Consider the following 27,046-nt stretch of genomic DNA (forward strand, 5'->3'; position numbering starts at 1 on the left):
TCAACGATGCCCGAGTTCGATGGAAAATATCGTAAATATGGTATTCGACAAAATGGTGTTTCTTGCTTGTTTCAAAGGGTAAAAGGTGGTAACCTGGATGCTCCCCATGCCACATGCCACCTGCTTCCAGGGGAATGGCAGGTACCACCCTTACAAGTAATCGATGTGGGGCATAGTTCTTATCCGTCTCCGGAGTTCGCCCGGCGCATCCCGGCATGGATCTCAAATTGGACTCGGACTCGACTATTCGAGAATAAGAGGTTTGAAGTCGATTGACGCCGCGAGGTCGATCTTGAGAGACGGATTTGAATCTAAGTCTTTCTGCTTCTTTATAAGCAAAATGTCTACTGGGCAGGGCTTTCGCTCGCTTGCAAAGGCGTCCACTTTGCTCACTTCCACTCAGCCAGCAAATTCAATCATCTGCCGACAGTGTCAAAGATCCTTTGCAACGACGCCGGCTCAATGGGCCGGCCACAACAAGTGGTCCAAGACGAAACACATCAAGGCAGTCACGGATAAGAAGAAGATGACTGAGCGGGCTGGGTTTACTAAGACGATTGCCATGTATTCAAGGAGTAAGCCCTCAGTCTACCGTCTCATCATAGTAGCTATTCTAATAGAGGAGCAGTGTATGGTGATGACCTCAAGTTTAACCCTCAATTGGCCAGTGCCATATCTGCTGCAACAAAAGGTAAATCCCAAAACTCTCCTTCAGCCGTTTTGGGGTTCTAAGACCATTGGTAGCGAGTATTCCGAAAAACTTGATCGAGGCCGCCATCGCACGAGGCCAAGGCCGTTCAGCTACTGGAGCCCAGCTCGAATCCATGTCCCTCGAAGTCTTGATGCCCCCCACCATTGCCATGATCATTGACGCCGAGACGGACAACAAGACCCGTACCCTCCACGACCTGCGACTTGTGGTCAAGAAGGCCGGCGGCGTCGTCGGATCGACCACCTTCTACTTCACCCGGCGCGGACGTGCCGTCTTCAAGACGAAAGAAGGCGGCCCCTCGCTGTCTGACGTCCTAGACGAAGCAATTGAGCACGACGGGCTGGAAGATGTCGAGGAGCTGCCAGAAGGCGATTTCCTAGTCTGGACCCAGCCCAACACGCTGGCCGCCATTACCGAGGCCGTTTCCAAGAAGTTTGAGCTCGAGGTCTTGGACTCCGACATTGTCTGGGCCCCGAACGAGGACACAATGGTCAGCGTTGACAAGTCTGCCGAAGTCGAGAGCCTCGATCTTCTCTTCAACGGGCTCAAGGAGTACCCCGAGGTCAAGGCCATCTACGCCAACGTGCGCCAGGGAACCATCGAAGACGAGGAGTGGGACAGAGTCGAAAGGAACCTGGATGTATAAAACATGTATGCTGTACAACATGTAGAATAGCGTTTTTGTGCCAATTTTGTACAAGTGCTTTCGTTCCCTCCCAAATTGAGGTGCGAGATTTCTCCAATGCCCAGTTCCAAACGCCGTGATTACATTGTCATGCCGCCGCAAAACATCCATTCCAAGTCATAATGTACACGTTCGGGTCATGGTCTCGAAAGCTGTGCCGGCTCGATAATCGTTTACGACTCGTGGTGCTCCTGCTCTGGCTGCTGCGCTGCTCTTTGGCGCTCCTCCTCGAGCTTCTTGGCCTGCCGCAGCTTCTGCCGCGCGACAATGCGCTCGTACTCGGCCTTGATCTCGTCTCGATCCTTGGGAATCTTGTTGCACTCTTCAGGCTTGGGCCAGAAGCCGGGGACGGCGAAGCGGTTGTCGAGGTTCGTTCCGAAATAATACATGATGCCAATCGGGAACATGACATATGTGCCGAACTAATGCGCCGAGTTGTGGTTAACATCTGCAGTGGCGAAGCAGGTGGTGAGGCCATCCAGACGAGGGCCTTAAATCAGGCAATCGAAGCATTTCGCCGGATCTTCGGGAACTGCAAAATTGGAGCAGAAGGAGCTTACCTTGAACACTTCGAGATTGAGACCACCCATTTTGAATATCTGATCTTTCAATGCTTACACTTGTAACTCGGAATGGCGATGGAGCAGGTGAAGGCGAAATGTTTGAGAGGGCGAGGTGATGATGCCTTTAGATGGATAGCCCCGGTAGAGTGGCATGCGGGTGAAAGATTACTAGACCACTCCTCTCATAGAAATTGTATGTGAGGACCGGCCCTGTTTTCTTTCACCCGCGTGAGTGGTACTAGCGCCCACCACCACTCAGAAATCAGTCTATCACGATTGGCCATCTGAGACAACAAACGCACATTGTAAGCCTCAACAACTCAAAAGAGGTCGACAACGTCATGTAGGCAAGTAAGCTTCTTAGTTTCTAGGTAGCATATACGGGTTCAACTACAACGCCCATAAATACCATCGTCGATCGGTGGCATCATTCCTTTCCAAAAGACCCCAGAACCAGCATACATCAAACCTTCATCCCCCAACCACGTGTATATAAACTCCATATCCTCGCATAGTTAATTCAACGCCCACATCGTGTTTGTTTGTTTGTCCCAGTTCCCAGGCGTTTAGCCACAAGTATATGCACAAGATCCCCGAACTCCCTGGTCATGACCAAAAAACCATCATTAGGGCAGCCTCGCACCGCCCGCCCTGGCCTTTTGGGCCTCCTCCATCATCAGGCGCTCCGTGAAGCTGCGAGGAGTGCCGGAGAAGCCAGTATTGGCCACACTGGCGCGGAAGCTGTTGAGGTCTCCCTCGTCCATTCCGCTGCGGCCGTCTAGCCCTCCTACAAACGTATTGAAGTTCCCGAGAGAGGCAGCCTGGGCGTGCACCTCGGGATTGCGGACGACTGGCATGATGACTGGTCGTCCTTTGTAAGAACCCAAAGAGCCAACTTGAAACCGTGTGGCTGTTGGCGTCGTTGGGCCAGATGAAACATCTCGTTTGGTGATATGTACTGCTGGTGATGTCGCATAAAGTGACTGCTCAGACTCTGGCACATCCGGTAGCTCGACCTCAGGTTCCTCTTCCTGCACAACTAGGGGCTTGGGTCGCGGCTTTGGCGGCGCAGACAAACCCCCGGCCTCGAAATGGAATAAGTCATCCTCCTCTGCGTCGGAGTCTTCATGGGGATTCGTTTGCCCGTTTCCGCTAGAACCCTGGGGTTTCACGGGCGACTTGGGGCTCGGAATAGGCTCGCTGGGTTTGGATTCCTCGGGACTCTTCGCTAGAGAGGGTGAGCCAGGAGGCTTCTTATTCGTAAAGGACTTGGGCTTCGCCATGGAAAGAAACTCCTCGTCCGAGGAGTTATCCTGCTCTGTGTCCTCCTCTGGCTCTTCACTAACGCTTCCGAGGGTGCGCTCTATCCGAACCGACTCGGGGATATACATTGCTGATGGAGGTTCCGGCGCGATGAGCATTGGGCTGCTTCTCTCCTCTGTTTGTGCGTCTTGTGAGGTTGTAGTAGTATCTCGTTGCTCAACAGTAGTTTGATCTGTATTCGAGTTCACCACAGTCCACACAGTACCGTCTTCCAATGGTGCTCTTGACAATGCCCTCAAGGCTTCCGATGACGAGATCTTGCGGGGCGGTGCTTGTTCCTCAAATTCGTCATACAACATCGAGTCTGTGCCGGGTTCATCGATCGGGGGAGCCGGAACTGGTGGCGGAATCATGAAATCGGTCGGTTGTGGTGAAGCTGTGGGTAAGACCTCGGCGCCCATGACATCAAAACGAACACGCCTAGGACTATGCGGAGGCCTCGATGCGCTGGAGGAGCGTCGCAAGGCACTCCGTGGTGTTTTGGACTCGCTTCGATCCGAGTGGCCCGACGAGGTTGTGTCATCAGTTGCTCGACGGACATGGCCTGGCCGGGCAGGCGATTGAGGCAATGCCGGCAGGCCACTCTGCAATTCGTCGAGACCCGGTTGGTGACCCATGTCTGCGCCTTGCTGCTGCTGCTGCTCTTCCTCCGCTCGGATGCCTGGCTCAGGCAGCAGCATCGCAACAGGAGGACTGGGGAGGTTGGGGAGGGGAGGAGAGGTGGGCAGCATGGGAGAGCTCTCCAGCAGAGGTAGGTAGCTGGGGGTGAAGAGGCCGTGCAACTCCTGATGTCGATCGCGGGGGCTGCCTGGAGGCTCTGCGGCACCCGATCCGGAGGTAGTAGAGGCAGCGGTCGGCGGGGAGAGGTGGCGTTGGCCCGATCCGGGGCGGGCGAATGCTCGTGAGTCAGCCTCGAGGTCCAGGCTGGTGAGGGCCGAGGCCAGGTCTGGATAGTTGGGCAATGACTTGGCAAGGGATTGCCGAATGCTCGAGGCAACGTCGGGGTGGATGTCTCGGAGCAGATCGTGGTAGTAGCGCAGAAAATCGGCGGCCACCTCGTGGCGAAAGGTCTGAACCTTGTGCTCGAGCTCCGAGAGCCTCTGCGAGAGGTCATCGACAAGCCTCGCCTCCTCCATGGCGCTTAACAGGCTCCTGCAAGCGGACTGGGCAATGGCAGGTGTCTCGGTATGCGCATGACGCAACAAGGTCCGGGTAGATGCGTGCCAAAAGTCTGCGGGTGACGGCACGCGAGGGTTTGTGGGATTGAGTGCCCGCGTGAGCCAGAGATGGGGATGGGAACTTGGTGGGATTTTGATGGGCGCCGCCGCGGCTAGGTTCAGTACAGTACTCCATCCACGAGTTAGCGGCCCTTGTTCTAACTCTGGCTAGACCATACGAGTTTTTTAAACGAGGGCTCAACCATTTCATTTTCGCTCTGTTCCTCCGAAGTATGATAAACAAATTGTTTTGTCGGTGCTCATCAATGGATGAGCCTTCACCTCACCTTCCTCGTGTCCATCTCAGCCCCAGCTTCCGTACCGCAAATCATCCCGCGGCCAAGCAGACGAGTCTTTGTTCTGACTGGCCGGTTGCGGAGAATGGCGATCACTCTACCGAGTTGCGGCTTGTCTCCAACAGTCTGATAGCTCCCCCTGGACACTCTTGGCTGATTCGATTGGGCGCCTGGTGCCTCAACCCCGCGGGCTAAGGTCATGAGCAAGACAGGCAGTCCACGCAGCTCTGCGGGCTTTGTTGAAGAGGGAGGGCGGGAGCGGTCTTTGTCTTGTCCGTTGTTTCCACATTCTTGGATGACCAAGCATTTGAATCATCATCTATTAATGGATCGCAAAGCATTTGCCAAAGTTGGTCGTCTGTTTCTTGTACAGTCCCGAGCAAACAGTCTTGCGGAGAAAGAAACCCTTGTTCTCAACGGCTGCATCCTCTTACCCATGTGGGCAGGCCAATGTGACAGACCAAGCTGAACGACATGGCACCCACGTGTGCGCGGCTTCTGTTTTCCGCAAGTCTCCTGCTAGAACTGTGTCATGACGAAGGGCTGAGACATTCACGGGGTTGGAAAACATGGAAGATATGCTGTCGTGAGTACTTATTGGCCAACGTCCAACTTGAAGCATTTCATACTTGAAAGTATGCAGCAACTAGGGAGTTTCATAGGTTTTGTACCTGGTTTAAGAAGCGGGCTGACGTTGGAAGTGACGTTGAGGCTCATATAGTTACATGTACTGAAAGACGGGGGAACACGGCCACGTAGTACTCCGTATGCATCCTCGATTTAAGCCGCGAGGGGTCCATCCTTGCCGGAGCTGCGCGTATTGGAGGCTCCGCAGCGTACAGTAGCTACTAAACTCTCATTCAATGTTTGGTCACACATGGATGTCACATTGCTTGAAAGAAGGCAGAACGATTCCAGCTCTCCGGGCTCCTACTGTATGGGTCCAGCACCAGATACTGGCTGTTAAAGACGATAGGTCGGTCTCTTGCGCAATCAACAACATCATGACCACCACAACAAGAGGTGAGCCCGCAGAAATCGCGGGGCTCATGCGTCCAACGGTCTTCCGATATTGATCTACCAATGAATTTCAATCTCCTCCATCAAAGGTAAATGGAAGGCTGATATTAGCCAGGTCTAGCTCTGGGTGCCCGCATGCGCCAGAGCTTGTGCGCTTCACCGCCTTCCATTCTTGGCGTTCAAGGCTGATAATTCTGCCGCAAATTGTCCATCCTCCAGACGGGAAGCTCTAGAAGCACTGACCTCCCCACATCCGTTGCCGTTGCCATCCAATATCCTCAGTACGACCGCGTCCTATCCCGGTAGATTGCGCTCACCAGCTCATTCCCTAGAGAGCTCGCTGGCGACACGGATGCCTTCCTTGTTAATCTCTTATCCCAGCCTTCTTTCCTAGTCCGCCATGTCCACGATCACCCCCGACGCGCACCAGTCGGGAAACCCGCCCATCATCCCGCTGTCCTTCAATGGCCACCAACCCGAAAAAGTGACACTCTACCCTCTGTCCAACTACACGTTCGGCGTCAAGGAAACGCAGCTTGAGGAGGATCCGTCGGTCATCGCCCGCTTGAAGCGCCTCGAAGAGCATTATACCGAACATGGCATGCGCCGCACGTGCGAAGGCATCCTCGTATGCCACGAGCACAACCACCCCCATATCCTGATGCTTCAGATCGCGAATGCCTTCTTTAAGCTTCCAGGCGACTACCTAAAGCCGGAAGATGACGAGATCGAGGGTTTCAAGTCTCGGCTAGACGAGCGGTTGGCGCCTGTCGGCCGCCTGGGAGAGGGAGAGGAAGCCGGCGACTGGCAAGTAGGCGACTGCTTGGCCCAGTGGTGGAGGCCCAACTTTGAGACGTTCATGTATCCCTTTGTTCCTGCGCATGTAACGCGGCCGAAGGAGTGCAAGAAGCTCTATTTTATTCAATTGCCCAAGACTAGTAGGTTGGCTCACCATTGTTATCAAGCTTGCCGCTGACCCAGCTCTCAGAGGTCCTAAGCGTTCCAAAGAACATGAAGCTCCTCGCGGTTCCTCTATTCGAGCTCTACGACAACACAGCCCGGTATGGTCCGCAGCTCTCTGCCATACCCCATCTTCTGAGCCGGTACAATTTTGAGTTCGTCGACGAGAAGGGCAACGTCGTCGCTGCCACGCCAGGGTCCAGTGCCCCCGATGGCTATGTTCCGCAAACAAAAGTCCTGGCAGGAGACGACATGGAGATGAAGGAAGAGAACGGTACAAGCTAATCTCCTAGGATATCAGTTTGGAGACATGGCGAAGGTGTTTGGCGTTGTCGGTGTATGCGTATATGGAATGAATGGTCTAGAATCAATCTTGAACTTTTGACATCCATGCTCATGCGCGCTCTTCTAAGCCTTTTCTCCCTGGATGGTTGCCACGACTCGGCGTTGGTGACGAGCCGCGCGGAACTCGAGATACCAGATTCCCTGCCATGTTCCCGTAGCCTGTGAACCAAGTTTAGCGGTGGTCTGTGACATTCAATGGGAGGCTTAAACCCACCAGTTTTCCGTCCTTGATGGGAATTGTAACGCTTGCCCCGATAAGGGCCGATTTGATGTGTGCAGGCATATCATCAGGTCCCTCGGCGCTGACATTATCAGTAAATATCAGCCATGTTGGTAGGAAAGACACTCACTCGTGGCGGTACAAGGCCTCTCCCTTTGGTCCCTCTGCAGGCGCAATTCGGTCGAGAGCATCACTCATATCCTCGCGGACATCGGAATCCCCTGTAAGAGTTAGAAAGTCAACATCGAACCGCAATACAGAATATGAGTCTCGATACTCACAGTTCTCATTCAAACTCAAGGCACAGCTCGTGTGCTGCACGAAAAGGTTCAAGAGACCGACTTTGTAGTCTTTAATCTCAGGGAGAGCAGATACAACCTGATCGGTGATCAGGTAGGATCCCCGGGACTTGGCCGGCAGAGTAAACTGCTTCTGAAACCAGCTCATAGTTGTTGAGTGATCTAGGACTGGAGGGGTTGTTGGGTGGGGTGGAGGAGAGGATCCTGTTAATCCAAGGAGACTGAACGGCAGAGTCCAAACAAAGTGAAAAGCACTGGGGAACAGCGATAGCACGAGGAGGAGGCACAGCAGGACCGGAGTAGTGGTAGAATTAAAACGCGAGGTTTGCGGTTGAGGCATAGTTAGTATCGTGGTTGAGCAAGCAAATGCCCGTCATAGTGGGGCGGAAGTTGGAGCCGGACTGGGGTTTTTGAGCCTGTCAGCTATCGAGAACCGTGAGCCAATCACAGAGTATCATTTCATAATCCCGCCCTTGAAGATGCGAATTGCACCACGAGACGATATAAGTAAGAGCTCAAGGCCGGTTGTTTGAGAAGTAAAATATATCTTGCCGATGCCTAGGCGAATTATCTGGCGGTTCTGAAGGGCGCATCGACTCATACCTACTTGGGTTGATCAATGAACAATCGTCAATGTCAAAATCACCTCCTTGTTGCAGCTGCTTGTTTTGCTCATTCGTTGTATTGGCGTAGTATTTACAGAACTTCCCTTCTTCGTTTCGGTCAGAGCTCAGTACACGAGTCCAATGCCTCCCCTCTCGTACGTCTAGCGATCTAGATGTTTTCCCAACCAATTCAAACCAAAATGCTCGAAGCCGATCATGACAGGGGGTAAGAGGTCGCGGGGAGGGATTCGAGGTGCTCGCGGTGGTGCTCGTTGGCCTATATGTATATCAGCATTAGTTATAGCATTGGGAGTCTATCGAAGGAGCATCGTACGTAGGGCAGGCCGCAGTAGTTGCAAGTGGAAATCTCGGGCTTGTCGGTGTTGATGAAGATCTTGGGGTGGCCGTTGGGGCCGCCGCCGCCGTCACAAGCGACCATTCGATCGTGAGTCCATCGGACGGGCTGCTGGTGAATCAACTCGATCGCAGACTTGGGTTGAGGCTATCGAGCAGTTAGCCGGCCTGGGGTTCTCTTCCTAGCTCGCAAGTGCCGGCTGTACCTGGACAGAGAAGTCGGTCTGCTCAAATCGGGGACCAGTCATGGCCTGGGCGCGAGGGCGCTGGCTGCGGGACCAGATGCCAACACGGTTGGGAGCCTGGCTGATCTCGACAGGCTTGGACTCGTCGACGGGGGCGGGGGACGTCTCGGTGGTCTTCGCGGAAACGGCGGCCTCGAGTTGCCGAGCAGAGGTGGTGAAGGCGCGCTGGGAGAGTCGCGCGCTGCGCGCCAGGACACCAATTGCCCTCAATTGAGATGTGGCCATCGTGATTGCGTCGGATACCGGGTGTGCGGGTCGATTCGACGTTGTCGGCTCGGGATGGGCAGTTGGAGGTCGTGAGGCATTGAACTTGTCGGGACGAGCGAGCTCGGGGGTTCGGTTTATCCGGGATCCGAAATATTTTCTGGGTGACCGCGGTCCTTGGGTTGCTGCAGATTGCGCCTAGACAAAGAATCTTGCTTGCGACAACCCAAATTTTGGTGTTACGGACGACTTCGAGATAAACCCATTCTTATCCATCCCACTCGAATCCTTCTTGGTCTCGTACGAAGCGTTTCGGTCTTTCCCTTGAGCGCGCAACGGCGCTTCAACGCCCACAGTCATTTCACGGCATCGTCGACTCTTCACTCACTTTTTACATCGATCGATACAAACCCCCAACCATGGCGCCCGAAACACCGAGAGGTGTCTCATCGAGACTCCTCACTATGAAATTCATGCAGCGAGCAGTGGCTTCGGCAAACTCTTCACCCGACGTGGACACAAACTCGGCAAAGAAGCGGAAGCTGGGGCACTCCCCTGCGGCAGGTCGCATCGACATGAATATTGACGAGGCTGCGATCAAGGCTGCCCTGGATGATCAAGAGGCGAAAAGACAGGCGGCACTGGACAAGCACGTCGGGGGCGACACTCACTGGGTTCTTGACTCCCCTTTCACAAAAGCCGCCAGTACCTCCAAACCATCCTTGAATGTCGTCTACGTTGGATACGGTGACATTGATTCATCTAACGAGTCAGGGGACAATGAAGAAGCTCCATCCAGGGGGCGTACTTCAATAGGCAAATCCAAGGGTTCAAAAACGCAGGCATGTTGAACGCGACAGCTACGCCACAGGAATTTGGGATTTAGGAAACTGACAATTGATGCGCAGGATGTGCCGAAAAACGATGATGACGACAGCGATGATTCAGATTCAGAGAACTCAGACGCACCGACCCCGGGGCGAAAGCGAAAGCCATCCAGTGATAGCTCACACTCTCAAGCTGGGCGAAGTCGCTCACGTTCTAGATCACAATCACGACAGAGCATGGAGACAGCCAAAGCCAAAGAGTTTCGTGACAAGAGAAAAAAGAAGGAGGTGAAGCTCAGCAAGCTATCCTCCATCTCATCCGGTGGAGGGATATCATCTGGAGGAGGCAACCAGTTCTCGCCTGCTAGCAGCAAGGCCCTGACTTGCTACAAGTGCCACCAAGCCGGCCACAAAGCCGTAGACTGCCCCAAATCTGGAGGCTTCAGGGGACGATCCAACAGGTAGCTCAGCGATGGGATGAAACTGATATAATGTGTTCATGCGATGCAGAGCAGGATGACAGTCCCAGACTGAGCTCCATTCCCCCCATCTTCTGGGGTAGATGCTCACTGGAGCTTGCGTTGATGATTGTGCCCTTTGTGTTCTATGCACAAGCATGCTATCTTCTCCTCCAAAAGTATATGGTCCGGTTCGTCTCCAGCATGGTATCTTGAGGGTTTCCCTGGGAAGGCAGGTCTATGAACCCCTGCGTCAATTGTTGAGGACATGGTAAAGCGGCTCAATTTGAGCGTGTATGTTAATTGTCAATACACAAGCACGTGAAAGAGCGTGTCAATCAAGTTATCCAGTGACAGGGCTTAAGTCCTGAGTCAGGGGCTGGCTCGAACTATGTGAATGTACTAACCTGGAGCCGTGACTACAGGCTAACATGTGAATGTATCCGGCATTAGTTGGTTGTGTTATTGGGTGAATCAGCCACGTCAAATGCGTCCCATGTGCGTCCCTAATTGCTTGTGAAGCAGAGATCTCTTGCGCCTCGGATGTTTGGATTCGGATTCAATGTTGCGCCTCAAGGTCGACGCCAGAACAAACATCACCCCCTTGCCTTACGAAGCTCGAATGCATGGCTGGGAAACACGTAGGGCATATAGGTGACCGGGGAAGTTGAAACGAAGTTCCGGAGTACCAGGGGAACTCACCTCAACCTGTCCCCTCGCCTCTTAACCTTTGTAGACAAGAAACAGGCGAGGTTGTTCTTACATGCTTCCTATGCTCAAGGGTCCTTTTCGGAGAGACAGCGGATTGGATGTAGACATGTGTGCCGTATGCAAGGGCCACCAGCATCAGGGGCAACTAGACTGGGGTTACCAAGCATTCGTCATATCGCACAGAAGGATGAGGCGTACAACGTATATCCGTACGTATGTATAGGTAGTATGGATTAAGCAACCTGGGTCTGGACGCCATTTGCTGTCAGTCTGGACATGGATTTAGCTTCGATTCGTCTATGCTGGGGTTGAATCACAAGCGAAGGGCGACGTGATGGCTCACCGAGATGGGGTTCGACACTGAACGGTGCCTCGGTGGCATTGTTCCCTTTCGTGATGAACCGTCTCATGATAGGTATATATGTCGTCGCTTTCTGCCATCCCAAGCTCCGAGACTTCATCTCTTTCGCCAACACCACGATCGGCTTTACACAGAACACTACAGCCACAGGCTGCATATCGAAGCAGTCTCATCATACCTCGTACAGCCCCGAGAAGAGGCATCCTACATCATCGCCGGTTCCACCACCAACGAGTCAAGGTCTTACCCGGGGCCTCGGCACTCCCTGGACGACACGTCGCAATTCCCGGCAGATACATTTGGTCTCGCTCGGCGATCTACCTCAGGGCTGAGACCGGCCAAGATTGGCGTTGCGTTCCGTCCGTCGTGCCGACAAGGTGCTCGCCTCATCTCGCTGGCGGACAAGCAGGTGGAAACTCTTGAGCTGGGCGATGGCACACCCCCCCTCTGCGAATTAGCATTGTGGCGATCATTCTCTCCCTCGACTCAGGCGATCAATGTGAGTATATTGTCTCTGTTCTCGAGTCAGCTTTCCTCAACCAATCCCTCCAAACTTTGCAAGCCCTGCCTCTGCTCATGTTGATGCATATTTGCGCTTCACTCTTTGGTCCCTGGCAGGGATGGTCAGCCCGCGGCAATAGGCGCCCTCTCCGCGACTAAAAAAGACCGGCGAGGGACATGCCATGCCACGAGGATGCATGCGCCCGCGAGCCGGGGATCGGCTTCCAAAGGGCATTTCTGCATACCACTAGCAGACCTCTTCTAGCGAGGCGCGCCACTTGACGGTGGGAGTGGAGGGTCTCTGGTTGAGTTATTAGAGACTGACCACATGGCCTCGTGTGCAATTTGCCCAGCGGCAGAAGCAAAGTGACTTTTGATACCGTGACCTCATTGACCCCAGACTTATCCCGGGAAGCTGACAGTAATAGCAGTCAATTAGTACTAGCCACCTAGTCTTGAACAAAGGGTCCAGGTAAGCCCCCCCTGTAATTCAGGCCAGGCTGATGCAGCCGAGCGTGTTTGCTCAACCGTACTGGATATTGACAACGCTTTCAATAATAGGCAACGAGAGAACGACAAAGCAATATCATCCGTCGTTCCCCGTATCCATCCACCATCACCGCCACCTCCTTACGCGGCCAGACAGAGAGAGAAACGTCTGGACCGGCTTAGTCATTTGATATTTATAGGCAGGCAGAGAGGCAATACGCAGTGAACCTGAGCTTATGTTGTCTCGCCAAGCATATAAACGAGACAACTAGCTGTGTAGGAGAGATAACCAAACGGACGGCATCCACCGCTCAACTGCTTGGCCTCATTCGGTCACGGAAACTCGCAAGCCCCGTCAGCCAAACGATAACGTCAGTTTGACGGCTGCTGACAAGATAGGTACCTACACTCGGCGCTGTCCAAGACACACTTTGAGACACCTAGACCTACTAGCACCTTCGCCACAGGACTGCATGAGACAGAAGAAACCATCTCCGGCCTCCAGCAATAACCCAACTGGGGAATAGCAAGTGCAACTTCGGGCGCATCTGCTACCAACGATTCAGCGTTGTGCGTCTTGCAGGGCTTCACCATCGGTTGGTTAGACCTCTTGCCCACAAAAGGGCTTTCGAGGCGGTCCCAGTCATCACCTACGCCCACAACTTGAGCTTCCCTGAGCATCTCCACCAGTGTCCCGTTTTCACCTTGACTGGACTAGTTGCCCGCCTATCGGCTCGAGCTACGGATACAGCTCCATCATACCCAGGTACCTGCCTTTGGTGCCACCCAACAAGGTGTCGGTCGATTCCAGCACAGTACATTCTCGCCCTGGGATCTGTCCTGTACAACCTACCATTCCTCCAACCGTCGGGGCGTCCAATCTGGTTCAACGTTTTATCTCAGGTTACAAATCGCACCCGAGGGCTCCGTGTTCCTTGAAATATCTATCCGAGCGCCCGTCCTTGCCATTTATTCATTCATTCCAAATCTTCTCAAAGAGCCGCCCAGCCCAGATCTTGCAGCGTGCTCCCCCCTCTCCGATTCACTCCCGTCACCACCAAAAAGCTACCGCTACCACCCACATCGCCCACATCACCGGTAACATTGGGACCTTCTGGCTTGTAATAGCGTCTCCACTTGCTCCGTCGCACAGACCCTTGGGTCTTCTATCTCTGCGCTCGTCTGGGGCTTCTGAAGGGCTCTAAGTCGTGGCGCACCCCACAACCACAACCGCCGCTCTCTCAGCGTCCTCGTCAGTGTCCGGGTCATCCCCAAGCCAGTTCATCGCCGTTCATCTCGCAGTCACTCGAGCCCATCTCGCTCGCTCGCTCACGGTCGCGGCCCCTAGCCCTAGTACCTGCCTGCCGGCCGGAGGCGAAGGGTACTTAACGCCCAGAGCCCTTTAGTCCTTAGTAGAGGTGAGTTGATACCTTCTAGAGCTCCCCTCATTCTTTCGCCTCCATTCGTCTGCGCCCCCCTCGTCTCCCCGCGACGAGCGCTGACCATCCATCACATCCATATCCCCCCCCTGCTGCCCTCCCTGCACTGCATTCCGGCACCTACCCACCAACGCTTGCCGGGTATCCATCGGATCAGTGGTATTTGCGCAGCGCACGCCTTTCGCACGCCAGCCGCCGCCAGCAGAACTCGTCGTTGACGTCCCCTGCTAACCCTCGTCGACGCCTCTAGGTACGGTCAGGTTGGTTTCCTTTCAAACCCGCCAAACCCTTCGCCTGCCACGGCCGTCTCTCCCTTCCGGATTCCGGGTTTCTTTGTGCCGTGACGGTGACGGTGTCGGTGTCGTGGCCTGCATGTCCGTTTTGCTGCTGAAACATCCACAATGCCTCACTCGCAGCATGATGAAGATGCCCCCGCCACCACGGGCGGTCTTGATGCCCCCGTGACGCTTCTCACCGATTCCCTCGAGAAGCCCTTGCTCGATGATCGCGACTATCGCGTCGTCCGTCTCGACAATGAGCTCGAGGCTCTTCTGGTCCACGACCCCGAGACCGACAAGGCCAGCGCAGCCCTTGACGTCAATGTGGGAAACTTCAGTGACGAGTCCGATATCCCGGGCATGGCCCATGCGGTCGAACATGTAAGCCAGCACCCCCAGATGCCCTCAATTGCCTCCGGCGCACTCGCTAACCTCTGCCTCTATCTATAGCTCCTTTTTATGGGCACCAAGAAATTCCCAATTGAGAATGAATACGGTCAGTATTTGTCTGCTCATTCGGGAAGCTCCAATGCCTACACCGGCCCGACCTCGACCAACTACTTCTTCGATGTCGCCGCCAAGCCAGCCAACGACCAGGATCCTTCAGACAGCAACCCTTCTCCCTTGCGCGAAGCCCTGGACCGATTCGCCCAGTTTTTCATCGAGCCGCTCTTCCTCCCCAGCACGCTGGATAGAGAGCTGAAGGCCGTCGATTCCGAGAACAAGAAGAACCTCCAGAATGACACCTGGCGGTTACATCAGCTCGAGAAATCTTTGTCGAATCCCAATCATCCCTTCTGCCACTTTTCGACGGGTAACTTTGAGGTCCTCAAGACCCTCCCTGAGGCTCGTGGTATCAATGTGCGGGACAAGTTTATCGAGTTCCATGCCAAACACTACTCGGCCAACCGCATGAAGTTGGTTGTCCTGGGCCGCGAACCGCTTGACGTTCTCCAGAAATGGGTCGTAGAGCTTTTCTCTCCCGTCGTCAACAAGAAGCTGCCACCAAACAGATGGCCCGGCGAGCTTCCCTTCAGAGAGTCCGATCTCGGCATGCAATGCTTCGCAAAGCCCGTCATGGACTCGCGGGAGTTGAATCTTTACTTCCCCTTTATTGATGAGGAGTTCATGTTTGCCAGCCAGCCCAGCAGGTATATCAGTCATCTCATTGGACACGAAGGTCCCGGAAGCATCATGTCGTACATCAAGTCCAAGGGCTGGGCAAACGGCCTTAGTGCGGGTGCTTACCCCGTCTGCCCTGGTACTCCCGGCATCTTTGACGTCCAGGTCCGCTTGACAGAAGAGGTATGCCATCAAAACAGCCTGTTTATAACCAAGTAGTGCTAACATGACACAGGGCCTTAAGAACTACCCCGAAATCGTCAAGATTTTCTTCCAGTACATTACCCTCCTTCGCGAGTCTCCGCCTCAGGAATGGATCTTCCAGGAGCAAAAGGGAATGGCGGACGTGGATTTCAAATTTAAGCAAAAGACACCAGCCAGCCGTTTCACCAGCCGAATCAGCTCGGTCATGCAGAAGCCCCTGCCTCGAGAGTGGCTGCTCAGCGGTCACAGTCGCCTTCGGACGTTCGAGCCTAAGCAAATCGAGGACGCCCTTGCCACGATTCGCCCTGACAATTTCCGAATGGTTATCGTATCTCGCAACTATCCTGGCAACTGGGACCAGAAAGAAAAGTGGTATGGAACCGAGTATCGTTACGAGAAGATCCCCGAAGATCTCATGGAGGAGATCAGGCAAGCCGCCTCAGTGTCTCCCAACGAGCGCCTGTCATGCCTTCACTTGCCCCATAAGAACCAGTTCATCCCCAACCAGCTTGAGGTTGAAAAGAAGGAGGTCACAGAGCCGGCGCTCAACCCACGGGTGCTGCGCAACGACGGCATTGCCAGGACATGGTGGAAGAAGGATGATACCTTCTGGGTTCCTCGTGCCAACGTCATTGTCAGTTTGAAGACGCCACTGATCGACTCATGTGCCGAGAACGACGTCAAGGCTCGTCTCTTTTCGGATTTGGTACGCGATGCGTTGGAAGAGTACTCATACGATGCGGAACTCGCTGGCTTGCAGTACAATGTCAGTCTTGATTCGCGTGGTTTGTGCTTGAACGTCAGTGGCTACAATGACAAACTTCCCGTGCTTCTGGAGCAAGTCGTCACGACGATGCGAGATCTAGATATCAAAGAAGACCGATTCGAGATTGTCAGGGAACGCCTGACCAGAGGGTACAACAACTGGCAGCTTCAGTCGTCCTACCACCAAGTTGGCGATTATACCACCTGGCTGAACGCACCGGAGCGAGACTTTATAGTGGAAGAGCTTGCTGCGGAGCTTCCAAGCATCACGGTGGAGGGCGTCCGACTGTTCCAGAAGCAGATGCTAGGCCGGCTGTTCATCGAGGTCTATGTGCATGGCAACATGTACAAGGAGGATGCTCTGAAGATAACGGACATGGTGGAATCTATCCTAAAGCCTCGAACCCTGCCTCGGGCCCAATGGCCTGTCCTTCGGTCGCTCATCCTGCCACGAGGGTCTAACTATGTCTTCAAGAAGACTCTGAAGGACCCTGCTAATGTCAACCATTGCGTCGAGACCTGGTTCTATGTCGGCAGTAGAGAGGACCGCGTGATTCGCACCAAGACTCTACTTTTGGACCAGATGCTGCACGAGCCCGCTTTCGACCAGCTCCGTACCAAGGAGCAGCTGGGCTACATTGTCTTCAGCGGACCCCGAGTGTTTTCAACAACGTACGGTTTCCGCTTCCTCATCCAGAGTGAGATGACCCCCGAATTTTTGGATTCCCGAATCGAGGCTTTCCTTAGGAGATACGTGGAGACACTAGAGAAGATGAGCGAGACAGAATTCGAGGGCCACAAGCGAAGTCTGGTCATCCGTAGATTGGAGAAGCTTCGAAACTTGGACCAAGAGTCGTCTCGCCACTGGTCACAAATCACCAGCGAGTACTATGACTTTGAGCTCGGTAAGTACAAGCAAACAGGAATATTTAGGAGCATGCTAACTGGTTACAGCTCAACGAGATGCTGAGCAAGTCAAGAAGCTGACGAAGCCCGAGATGGTGGAATTTTTCAACAAGTATTTCGACCCTGCCTCAAGCGAGAGGGCCAGATTATCGATTCATTTGCACGCACAAGGTAAAGCCGAGGGAGTCGAGAAGAGACAGGAGGAGGCTCAAAAGAAGGCCGACGAGGAGGCGCCGGCTGAAGATGTGCCATCCGCCATCTCGACCGCCGTGGAAATCACCGATGTCCGGGTCTTCAAGGCGAACCTGCCGGCCAGCTCAGGCGCACGACCGGTGAAGGATGTGAGCGAGTATGAAGATACGGATGCGAAGCTCTAAGAGAGGTCTTGGTTACATGACGTCTTGGGTACTTTGACAAGGGTTGTTTTCTCGTTGGCGCTTTGTTGTTGGAAAGGCCGGTTGAGGGAGCAGGTTTAGACAAAGGCGCTATCACGACACAGGTAGACGGGAGGGGACATGGCTTAGGCCATGGAGCAGATGATGTTTATGGAGCTTTACTTTATGAGAGGTATTACTGTACAGTTGGGAGGACACAGCTCCTGAAGATGGTAACATGGCATTAGTCTAGCATCCCGCAAGGGATATATGTAGTAGTTGCATTCTAGAAGAAGCACGTTACTGCCAGCTATGGCTGAGATCACTGGCCAGAAAGTAGTCAAGTAATTATGTGACTTGAGATGTGATAGGATCGTATTTGCGGCGGTGCTCTTTACTTGGGGCTCTTGAACCATTAAACATGGATCTAACTAGTCCCAGCTTGAGTTGCAGCTGCTAGACTAGACGCCGTGGGTACCTAGTTAATGCTTTCACATGCAAGGAAAACAACACGGCGTGCCTGTCTCGGAACTTTTCGAGAGCCTCTCGATAGTGAGATGGTGTTGCACGAAGATCTGGGAGCGTACCACTCATTGGCATTGCACATTCCAAAATGGACTTGGCCGCCAGGGGCAGGGGTACACACACATTGTGTGGGACCAGAAACCAGCAGGGGAGGAGAAAAAAACTGCGAAAAACCTTGATGCCGATCTCAGCGTTTGTCACGGGTTGTTAGTGGTTGCCTACTGAAGCTGACGACGGAACTTGTTCACCAACCTGACCTACGGTAGAGTGATAAACTAGCTCACGAATAGAACAAGGCTTTTATTAATTGACTCGAATATTAACAATGAAACAGAGATCTGCCTGGGGATGAGATCGTCGACTTGAAACCCTCCCGTCTCGTCTGGAGCGGCTATGGCCAAGCGGTGGACCTGATGACACAGGGCACGTTTATTACAAGGCACATGCCAGCTGTGGACGCCCCCCGGGGCCCGCGAATGTTAGGTGCCGTGGTATTTTTTAAGCACGGAGGGTATCCGGTAGAACACCTTCCCAGGTGGAGAAAAGGCGGGCAGGCAAGCAGGCAGCTGGAATCAAAGAATGAATCGCATGCAGCCAATCATTCGGCTGATGTCACATCTTTTTTTTTCTTCTCCCTCACTCTCTGCGACCCCTCCACTCGTGCGGCGACCCCTTCCATTCTCGAGACAGGAACACTGCAAGGCTTTTTTTTTTTTGTCGTCCATTGTGCATTGCAGCCAGCAGCAAACTTGCCGTTTGCAGTTTCTTAGGGAGCCTCACCAATCTACCACATTCTGTCTCAGCTGCCGCTAGCAATCAGCAACAGCTTCTGCAACATATCTCCATCACCATCATCTTCTCTAGGCTTCCTCCCGTCTTCATCATCGTCAAGCCTGCCACCCCGCCACAACTACCTACCTACCTACCTACAGCACAGTGCTGTACACCACCAAGTTCCAGTTATTTAAAGAGCCCCACCGTGTCACCGCTTGGCCAGCCTCCACAGCCCCGATGCCACTATTTGTGCCCTCTTCTCGTTTGTGCTTTGGGAGATCAGTCTAAAAAAAATCACAGGAGAGGCTTCCTCCCCCCTCTCTCTCTCTCACTCCCGCCGAAAAAAAGTATCGCCGAACGGCCTGGCTTTGTTGGTCTTGGTTTCTAGATGCAACACGACTCTTGCTTGACTTCCCATCGCCTTGGCCGTCGTTCTTCCCGACTCTCGTCGTTCCCGTTCCCCGGCAATCCCTCCTCCACCTCCGTCGTCGGTGCCCTTGCCCCCCGTCTTCGCCTTCGTCTTCCCCTCCACCCCCTCCGACCCCGACCCCGAGCTGCCCGGGCAGCTCGCCTTCAAGACGTCGTCCTCAAAGAAGAGAAAGCTCTCCCGCCCCGTCGACAACGACCAGGATTCCATTGACTCGCCCTCCCCCGACTCGGTCCTGCCCTCGTGCGAAGTCGACGACGATCCCGCCCTCTCCTTCTCCGCCGCCTCTGTGGCCTCGCGCCCCGACACTCCCTCTTACCTCCGGGCTGACTCCCAGCCCGCCTCGAGCCTGCCCCCGCGCCTCCAGCAGCAGGCCAGTTCCCTCGTCTCTGCCGACTACGCCTCGTCCACCGCCTCGAGCCCTTGTGCCTCTGCATACGCCGATCTCTCTCTCGAAAGCGACCGTGGCGGCGAAGAGACTGGCCCGGCCCAATCCACGGCCAGAAGCCAGTCTCCCTTGCGTCTCTCCCATCGTGCTATTATGAATGGCGATGCGGACCTGCCTCACCGTTCTTCATCGCCTTTGAAACGACGTGCCTCCAGCATGGATCCAGAAAACGAAGCGGATAAGCCCCGCGACGTCGACATGGCTTCCTCCCAAACCGCTGACTCTGCCGAGGGGCCTTCTCAACCATCCACCAGCACCCTGCCCCGAGCTATGAGCGTCGACCCCTCAGAACCTACGCCATCGACCGGTGATGATGCCTCCTCACAACGTAAGCCTCGCCATGCCGCCAGCCCGTGGAACATCTAACCCGCAGCTAACTCTTCTACTCCAGCAATGCCCCCGTTGAAGGAGCAGGTTCAGATAATCGAGACTCTTCTAAAGGCCTTTGATGAAGAGCCTATCAAGGAAGGCGTCAAGGCCTATCTCGTTTCCAACACCTGGGTCAAGAAGGCGCTCGCGCTACGTGGAGACACCAAGGAGAGCAAGGATGGTACCCCCGAGGCTCTGGGCCCTGTGGACAATTCAGACATTATCCAGGAAGTACTCAAGGACCCCAGCGGCGGCAACTTCACCCTCCTCAAACCAGGATTCGGTCTTGATGAGTTTACCCTCTTCCCCGAAGATGCTTGGAAGATGGTGGTCGAGTGGTACGGGGTCAAGGAGGGCCAAGAAGCCATCGTTCGCACCGCTATCAACACTGCGGCTCCAGGCGATGAATCTAATATTCTTTACGAGTTCCACCCGCCCGTCTTCACCGTTCACCGGCTCTGGTCCCAGGTCAGCCCGTTGCCAATTGAGCAGTCCCTCAAAGCCAACAATCCTCCGCCGCTGAGAATCGCCAGAAGTCGCAAGTACCATGCGCAAACCTTCATCAAGGAAATCAAGATAGCGACTGGTGTTCCGCTTGATCGCAAGATCCGCCTGTTCATGGTCCCTCAAATCCAGCAGGAAGCGGGCCCCTCGGAACCCTCCCGAGCTCTCACACCTCCCGACTCTCCAGACCGAGCAGATGAGGAGTCGAACCCTACCGACTCGTGGTCAAAGCTGCTTCTTGATACCCCATCCTTTGCAGAGGTTCGAGATCTTAAGGTGAAGTCTACTTTGGAGGATAGAACTACCGACCCAAATTATAACGGCAAGACGACGCTAGCAATCTTCGATCTTGTCACGGACCATACACTTGTCATCGATGAAGCGATCGAAAAGTCGTGGGTCAGCACGTATACTGGACAAGGCCGCGCCAACGAAAAGTCCATCCCCACGCGGGGCAGCGGACTAGCCTCGTCTAACGCAAGTGGCCGGAGTAGCCCTGCGCTTGGTGGCCCTCTGACTCGGGGCCGAATGGGGAAGAAGTCCGGTCGCAGTGTGGGCGCAGTTGGTCTACAGAACCTTGGAAACACCTGTTACATGAACTCTGCGTTGCAATGTGTTCGAAGCGTCGAAGAATTGACCAAGTACTTTTTGACCGACGACTACGTCGACGAGGTCAACAAAACTAACCCTCTGGGGTACAACGGAAAGGTTGCTATGACGTATGGAAATCTCCTCAAGGAGATTTACACAGAAGGTAGAAGCTCGGTGGTTCCGCGAGACTTCAAGACAACCATCGGTCGTTGCCGACCAACGTTCTCTGGCTGGGGCCAGCAAGACTCTCAGGAGTTTCTTGGTTTCCTGCTGGATGGCCTCCAGGAGGACCTTAGCCGTGTCAAGAAGAAGCCCTACATCGAAAAGCCGGACTCAACAGACGACATGATTAACAACCCGGCCGCTATCAAGGAGATGGCCGACCAGGTGTGGGACATCACTCGACGCCGAGACGACTCCGTCATCGCCGACCTCTTCACTGGAATGTACAAGTCAACTTTGAAGTGCCCCGAATGCGGCAAGATCAGCATCACATTCGACCCCTTCAACAACCTGACCCTTCCGCTGCCCGTTGAGGATGTGTGGCACGGCACGGTCACGTTCCTGCCCCTGAGCGATGCCCCTGTCTCAATCGAGGTTGAGTTGCCCAAGCACAGCGCTATTGAGCAGCTCAAGCAGTTCGTCTCAATCCGGACCGGTGTTCCTCCAGAGCGTCTGATGGGCGGCGAGGAGTTCAAAGATCGGTTCTTCAAGATCTATGACAACACCCAGGATGTGAGTGAGGAGATCGGTAAATCCGATATCGTCACATTCCACGAGCTGGAAGCTGTCCCGACAAACTGGCCTCACAAGGCACGAACTAAGAAATATCGCTCCATGCTGGATGTCGATACTCCTCTCGAGACTGTTTCATGGGATGACCCACGATACGAGCAGATGGTGGTGCCAGTATTCCATAGAATTACGACGTCGTCCAGCGGGCGTGGCCGGGATAGTGCTTCCCCACCCAGCTTCATCTGCTTGACCAAGGAAGACGCATCCAACATCGACATCATTACACGAAAGGTCCTGGAGAAGATTGCTACCTTTTCAACCTGGTCCAAACTCAAGGATACCCAGGAAGAGAGCTCGGATAACGCTGATGGAGAAATCGTCCTCACCTCCGCCTCAGATGCTGATTCTTCAGGCGATAGTAAGGTTGTTGCCACTTCTGTGGAGGGCGAGGACGACTTGGTGGATGTGCACATGAATGATTCAACCGATGCCAACGCCCCTCTCCCTCATCAGCCCCAGGTCCTGAGACGTTTCAAATCGAAGCGACCCAAGTTTGTCAACCCGGATGGCTTCCTGGACCCCGAGCTCCAAAATCTTTTCGACCTGAGCTACTTTGTAGATACTGGGGCGGACGGTGGTGTGCCGACTGGCTGGTCACATGTTGACGCCCATCGGCTTCTGCCCAAGCTCACGGATCGTATCCCTGAGCCGGTTGTTGACGATGAGGATGCTGCCAGTGTCGAGGCCGATAGCAGCACAGCATCGGGTCCTGAGGACGATAGCACCAACGACGAGAGCCACAAGGCTGAGACGTCGCAAACTCGGATGGTGGATGATTCAAGCGAGGAGGAGGAGGAGGTGCAGAAGCCTGCCCGAGTAAGCCTGAACATCAGTTCTCTTGTCAATAGTTCCACCACTAACACGTTACAGGCGTTCAATGGACGTCCTTCGAAGATGGCTGGCCGACGTAAGAAGTTTAACAAGAATAACAAGACGTATGGCAAGAAGGGCAACAAGCGGCGAGACAAGCAGACGCGTACAGATAAGAAGCACAAGCTACAGACTGTCAAGTCTCAGCCCACGCCTCCAGCTGTAGCTGATGGCGGCCCCTTGATCCGCCTGGGCGAGGGTCTCGTCGTTAACTGGAACGAGGATGCTTGGCTCAAGGTGTTTGGTGGCTCTCCAAACAGTCCTTCAGATGAGCAAGGAGTGGCAACGTTCACCAACCCAGAGACTCTCAATGACCCTGCTCTTAAGATTAGCCAGAGACGGAGGAACAATCGTCGCACTCGTGGCATCACTCTCGAGGAGTGCCTTGATGAGTTCGAGAGGGCTGAGATCCTCTCCGAGCAGGACATGTGGTACTGTCCTCGCTGCAAGGAGCACCGCCGAGCGAGCAAGAAGTTTGATCTTTGGAAGTCGCCCGATATCCTTGTCGCCCACCTCAAACGGTTCAGCAGCTCTGGGTACCGGCGAGATAAGCTGGATGTGCTAGTTGACTTCCCCATCGAGGGGCTTGACCTCACCTCACGCGTCATTCAAAAGGAGGAGGGCAAGGTCGAGATCTACGACTTGATTGCCGTCGATGACCACTACGGCGGACTTGGCGGAGGGCACTACACTGCCTATGCCAAGAACTTTGTTGATGGGCGTTGGTATAATTACAATGGTGAGCGACTTACCTTTCTCTCCTTGTCTTAGCAAATCACTAACAAGTTGCTAGATTCATCTGTCAGCCCAGTATCGGATCCCTCAGCCTGCATCACGTCAGCTGCATATCTTCTGTTCTACCGCCGCCGTTCAAGCATCCCTTTAGGCGGATCGCGGTTCGGAGTCATCTCTGAGAAATACCGAACCAGCGAAGAGAACTCAGAAGAAGATGACGACGAGTTGGGGGAAGGTCAGCGCCTCGGCGAGGGTTCCTCCCTGACTGGGTCGTCGAGCGCTGGGACCGGAGCCGCAGCAGTTCGCCGTCGGGGCGATCGTGGTTCGGGTAGTGTTGCTATAAAGGCACTGGCTGGCCCAGATGACGACGACGACCCTCCTCCCTACGAAGGCGCCAATCGTATCGAGACCATCCACGACAGCATCGAGGACGAGGGTGTGGACATGAAGGACAGTTACCAGCAACTGGGCACTTCCAAGTCTATCAGCCTTACTCAGACCTGGAACTTTGAGGGCTTGGCTGGCAGCGGCGCCGAGGATTCTACGGTTGCAGATATTGCCTCTGATGAAGTTCAACTGGACTCATCATCAGATGAGCGGGGGCTAAGTCAGTTTGATGACCCCGATACATTGATGACGGGTCACGATCTTGCAGACGAACAACTGGAGCCGCTGGTCCCCGATGACGGCCACCAGGGGTCTCTGGCAGACATCCAGAACGCGACTTGGGAGCGCAAGGGAGTTATCGCGGTGCCTACTGGAGCAGGCAGTGATGGGGACTCGAACGAAGTGGCTGAGATCCATCTCGAGAGCGAGAAAGGAACTCGGACCGGGTAGAACGGCTGTCCGAAGGCAATGATCAAGCGACCCAGGGCGGCGAGCACTGGCAGACCATTTTGTCACGACACCAACAAGCGGCAACGACATGATATGAGACCACGACCTGGTGCAAGCATGTGCAAGACGTGAAGCAAGACGTGTTGGGAAAGGGTGTAGATAGAAGCAAAAGAGAATAGAAGCACACACATATGAGCGCGCGCAGTCAGCATGTCGCATTACAGAGGATGGCGTTTGGTTTTGCATCACACATGTTCAGCGGCTGGACATGGATGGAGATGCGTCCCCGGCTAGGTATCATTTGTTGCAGAATACCTTTAGCAGAGAATGAACAATGGATAGCCTCAGCAGGCTGTTCTCAGAGCAGTGCTGGTATTATTCATTACTTTGGGATAGCTCTTGCTTGGGCTTGTTGCAAGTAATAGGCATTCCCATTGAGGAGCAGATATTTGACACACCAACTTGACTACCTACCTATCTGAGGAATATCGATAGCTATGCTATGCCTCAGCGCAAGGGCAGGTGAATATCCAGAAGACACTATGCAGGGTCTGCTCTACCTCGGTTAGGGCTTACTCTCCTTCCCCAAAATTGTCATTATATATAATACGACATAGATGCCAAAAGTTGAGAGGATAGCCTTATTGACCTCCATACCAAATATCCAAGTTGGTTTGCGGAACGTTTACTCCTGGTCAACATCGTCCCGGGCGAGCGGCATGAACACGGTTCACCTTGGTAACCAGGCTGGCGGGTTTCGGTCATTATTAACTTGAACGCTGACTGCGGCTCTCACAGAGTGGTATTCTCAGCGGGTATCCCTCAAGCCGGCCGGTCCAGAGCATCGAGAAACAGCTCAGATACGACCGTGTCCCTCGACTCCGTGGGGTGGGAGAGAAGCCCCAATAACACGACAAGGTCCAGTGCCAGTCAGAGCGCTGAGATTTGAGCTCTGCAGAAGGGGGAGACGGGATCGATCTCAACAGCGCCTTATTGTCTCCAGTTCCAACTCCAGACTGCAAGCCACGTGACGGTGAGGGTGGCATGGTGTCCCCAGTACCATGGCCCTGGTCGTATGGGAACCACAAGATAAGGGAATCCACTCGGGCGATGCTGTTGTTTCTGGGAAGCAGGGGGGTTCCAAAGGCAAGTGAGTTGCAGAGGGCGACAGCAGCCCGGCGTTTCGGAACATGGGGGCACTCCATTGCAGTCTAATGACTTTTTTCTTTTCTTTTTTCTTCCCGGGGAGCGCTACCATGGCATGGTGTCAAGCAAGGAGATTGACGAACCTCCATGTGGATGTTCAAGTTGATGATATAACTTGCCATTCAACTCGTCGATACGTACTGTACATACGTGTTGACGAGATCAAACAGAAGCAATGATGCGGCGCAAGTGACCAGGATGCTTCTCCAAGGTTGGGCATGTTTGATAGCCCACTAGGGAAGTTGTTTGATGCGATTTCTCTGCTCCACTGGAGCGACCCAGGCGGGCTGAAATTGAGAGCGGGGGGGACGGCCGCTGGATTGAGGGCGCGCGACGTGCGTTACCTGCTTGCTTGCTTGCTTGCCGTGCCGGCCTGCCTGCTTACCTCACGCAGTAGGGGAGGGACCCGGAGGATGGATGAGCAGTGGTGGTGGTTTATGTACATGGCATGTAGTAATCGAATTGATACAAGGGGACTCAATGACAAGGGATCTCTGACCGACATCAGAGGGGATACGGGGCGGCGGCCAAGGACACGGGGCGGATGCGGCGAGGACCCTGGTTTAGGCCATCTTGGTTGGGTTGCGTCCCTCTTGTGCTTGGACTGGTGGTGCCATGGGCCCTCTCACCAGAGTTGAGCGTTGTTGTTTCCGAGACAGCAGGGCCCTGCCTTTTGGTCGCGGGGTCGACGGACGAGGCTGCCAAGACATTGAGCCGTGTGTGTGGGCATGTCTAGTTTGGACGGATGGATGATATGACAGGTGCTGGTTGGTTCCTGTCAGATCGAAGGGCCGGTCGGTTTTAGCCTCATCGACAATGGGATGCTTCCTTGAGTCTTCTGTATCGTTGGTTACTCGCCACACACGAGAGGCAGGCGAGCAAGCTTCGATAACCCCCTTCAAGCTGGTCTCCCAGGGGCTCACGCTATCGACGCACGGTGCCTGGACAAACTGGAACGAGTAAATAAGGCAAGGAATGAAGAAACCCTAAAGGTGGAATCGAGGTGCGCCCGCCATGCACTCCAGAGAGTATATCTCTGCGCCTCTCAGCCTGCCGTGGGCTCCAGACATGGCGGACAATGACAATGACGGGCGTCCACTAAGGCTGGGTGACCTGTCCGATTCCGGATAGAGGCTTTGTCGATTTGCCCATCAGGGGCCAAGGCACACAATCAATCAACAACGACGGAATTCCATCCCTGCCGGCCCCGAAGGCAAGGTCAAGCCATCGGGAGCGTCTTCGAGGGTTGGCTGTGGAGGTTCGCGGGGCTCACGGAGGCGGCGTCGGCGCCGAGCCTGGAGACACCACCCAGATGGGAACAAGGCGGAATGAAGTGCTCCAGAGAAGGCAAGAAACGAAACGAAATTGGGGTGAGAATTTGGCGATATGGCAAAAAGCCAGCCGAAGACGCGGTTTCGAAAAGTCGAGACCCCTGAACAAGACGAGCGAGCATATCCTTACTCGGTGCAGAGCAGCATTCAA

At 54.3% G+C, this 27,046-nt stretch overlaps 8 protein-coding genes and 1 pseudogene across 9 annotated transcripts, besides 1 other annotated feature; 5 read left to right on the plus strand and 4 right to left on the minus strand.

The window, feature by feature from the left end:
* Positions 1–271: 271 nt before the first annotated feature.
* On the plus strand, positions 272–1,358 carry NCS54_00567100 (Hypothetical protein; the record flags this gene model as incomplete). The annotated part of the gene is made up of 3 exons (XM_053151165.1): positions 272–575; positions 629–691; positions 745–1,358. Exons 1-3 carry the CDS (start codon positions 341–343, stop codon positions 1,356–1,358), a joined length of 912 nt encoding a protein of 303 aa, XP_053007140.1. The 5' UTR covers positions 272–340.
* Positions 1,359–1,570: 212 nt separating this feature from the next.
* NCS54_00567200 (Hypothetical protein) lies at positions 1,571–1,987 on the minus strand (the record flags this gene model as incomplete). The annotated part of the gene is made up of 2 exons (XM_053151166.1): positions 1,571–1,819; positions 1,958–1,987. 2 exons carry the CDS (start codon positions 1,985–1,987, stop codon positions 1,571–1,573), a joined length of 279 nt encoding a protein of 92 aa, XP_053007141.1.
* Positions 1,988–2,586: 599 nt separating this feature from the next.
* Positions 2,587–4,419, minus strand: NCS54_00567300 (Hypothetical protein; the record flags this gene model as incomplete). Its single annotated transcript, XM_053151167.1, has 1 exon — positions 2,587–4,419. One exon carries the CDS (start codon positions 4,417–4,419, stop codon positions 2,587–2,589), a length of 1,833 nt encoding a protein of 610 aa, XP_053007142.1.
* Positions 4,420–6,216: 1,797 nt separating this feature from the next.
* Positions 6,217–7,061, plus strand: NCS54_00567400 (Cleavage and polyadenylation specificity factor subunit 5; the record flags this gene model as incomplete). Its single annotated transcript, XM_053151168.1, has 2 exons — positions 6,217–6,754; positions 6,805–7,061. The coding sequence occupies 2 exons, from the start codon at positions 6,217–6,219 to the stop codon at positions 7,059–7,061; spliced, it is 795 nt and encodes a 264-aa protein (XP_053007143.1).
* A 123-nt stretch (positions 7,062–7,184) lies between these two features.
* On the minus strand, positions 7,185–7,986 carry NCS54_00567500 (Hypothetical protein; the record flags this gene model as incomplete). The annotated part of the gene is made up of 4 exons (XM_053151169.1): positions 7,623–7,986; positions 7,472–7,562; positions 7,336–7,423; positions 7,185–7,280 (listed from the first exon to the last, which is right to left on the minus strand). Exons 1-4 carry the CDS (start codon positions 7,978–7,980, stop codon positions 7,185–7,187), a joined length of 633 nt encoding a protein of 210 aa, XP_053007144.1. The 5' UTR covers positions 7,981–7,986.
* Positions 7,987–8,459: 473 nt separating this feature from the next.
* On the minus strand, positions 8,460–9,069 carry NCS54_00567600 (Lactobacillus shifted protein; the record flags this gene model as incomplete). Its single annotated transcript, XM_053151170.1, has 3 exons — positions 8,460–8,522; positions 8,580–8,747; positions 8,806–9,069. 3 exons carry the CDS (start codon positions 9,067–9,069, stop codon positions 8,460–8,462), a joined length of 495 nt encoding a protein of 164 aa, XP_053007145.1.
* A 398-nt stretch (positions 9,070–9,467) lies between these two features.
* On the plus strand, positions 9,468–10,340 carry NCS54_00567700 (CCHC-type domain-containing protein; the record flags this gene model as incomplete). The annotated part of the gene is made up of 2 exons (XM_053151171.1): positions 9,468–9,890; positions 9,957–10,340. 2 exons carry the CDS (start codon positions 9,468–9,470, stop codon positions 10,338–10,340), a joined length of 807 nt encoding a protein of 268 aa, XP_053007146.1.
* A 3,895-nt stretch (positions 10,341–14,235) lies between these two features.
* Positions 14,236–17,486, plus strand: NCS54_00567800 (Hypothetical protein; the record flags this gene model as incomplete). The annotated part of the gene is made up of 4 exons (XM_053151172.1): positions 14,236–14,493; positions 14,563–15,417; positions 15,470–17,108; positions 17,158–17,486. The coding sequence occupies 4 exons, from the start codon at positions 14,236–14,238 to the stop codon at positions 17,484–17,486; spliced, it is 3,081 nt and encodes a 1,026-aa protein (XP_053007147.1).
* A 1,862-nt stretch (positions 17,487–19,348) lies between these two features.
* On the plus strand, positions 19,349–24,358 carry NCS54_00567900 (annotated as a pseudogene). Its single transcript has 4 exons — positions 19,349–19,985; positions 20,049–22,732; positions 22,787–23,525; positions 23,580–24,358.
* Positions 19,349–24,358: a sequence feature.
* Positions 24,359–27,046: the final 2,688 nt, after the last annotated feature.

The sequence above is a fragment of the Fusarium falciforme genome, chromosome 4 (genome assembly GCF_026873545.1).
Source record: "Fusarium falciforme chromosome 4, complete sequence".
Lineage (NCBI taxonomy): Eukaryota > Fungi > Ascomycota > Sordariomycetes > Hypocreales > Nectriaceae > Fusarium > Fusarium falciforme.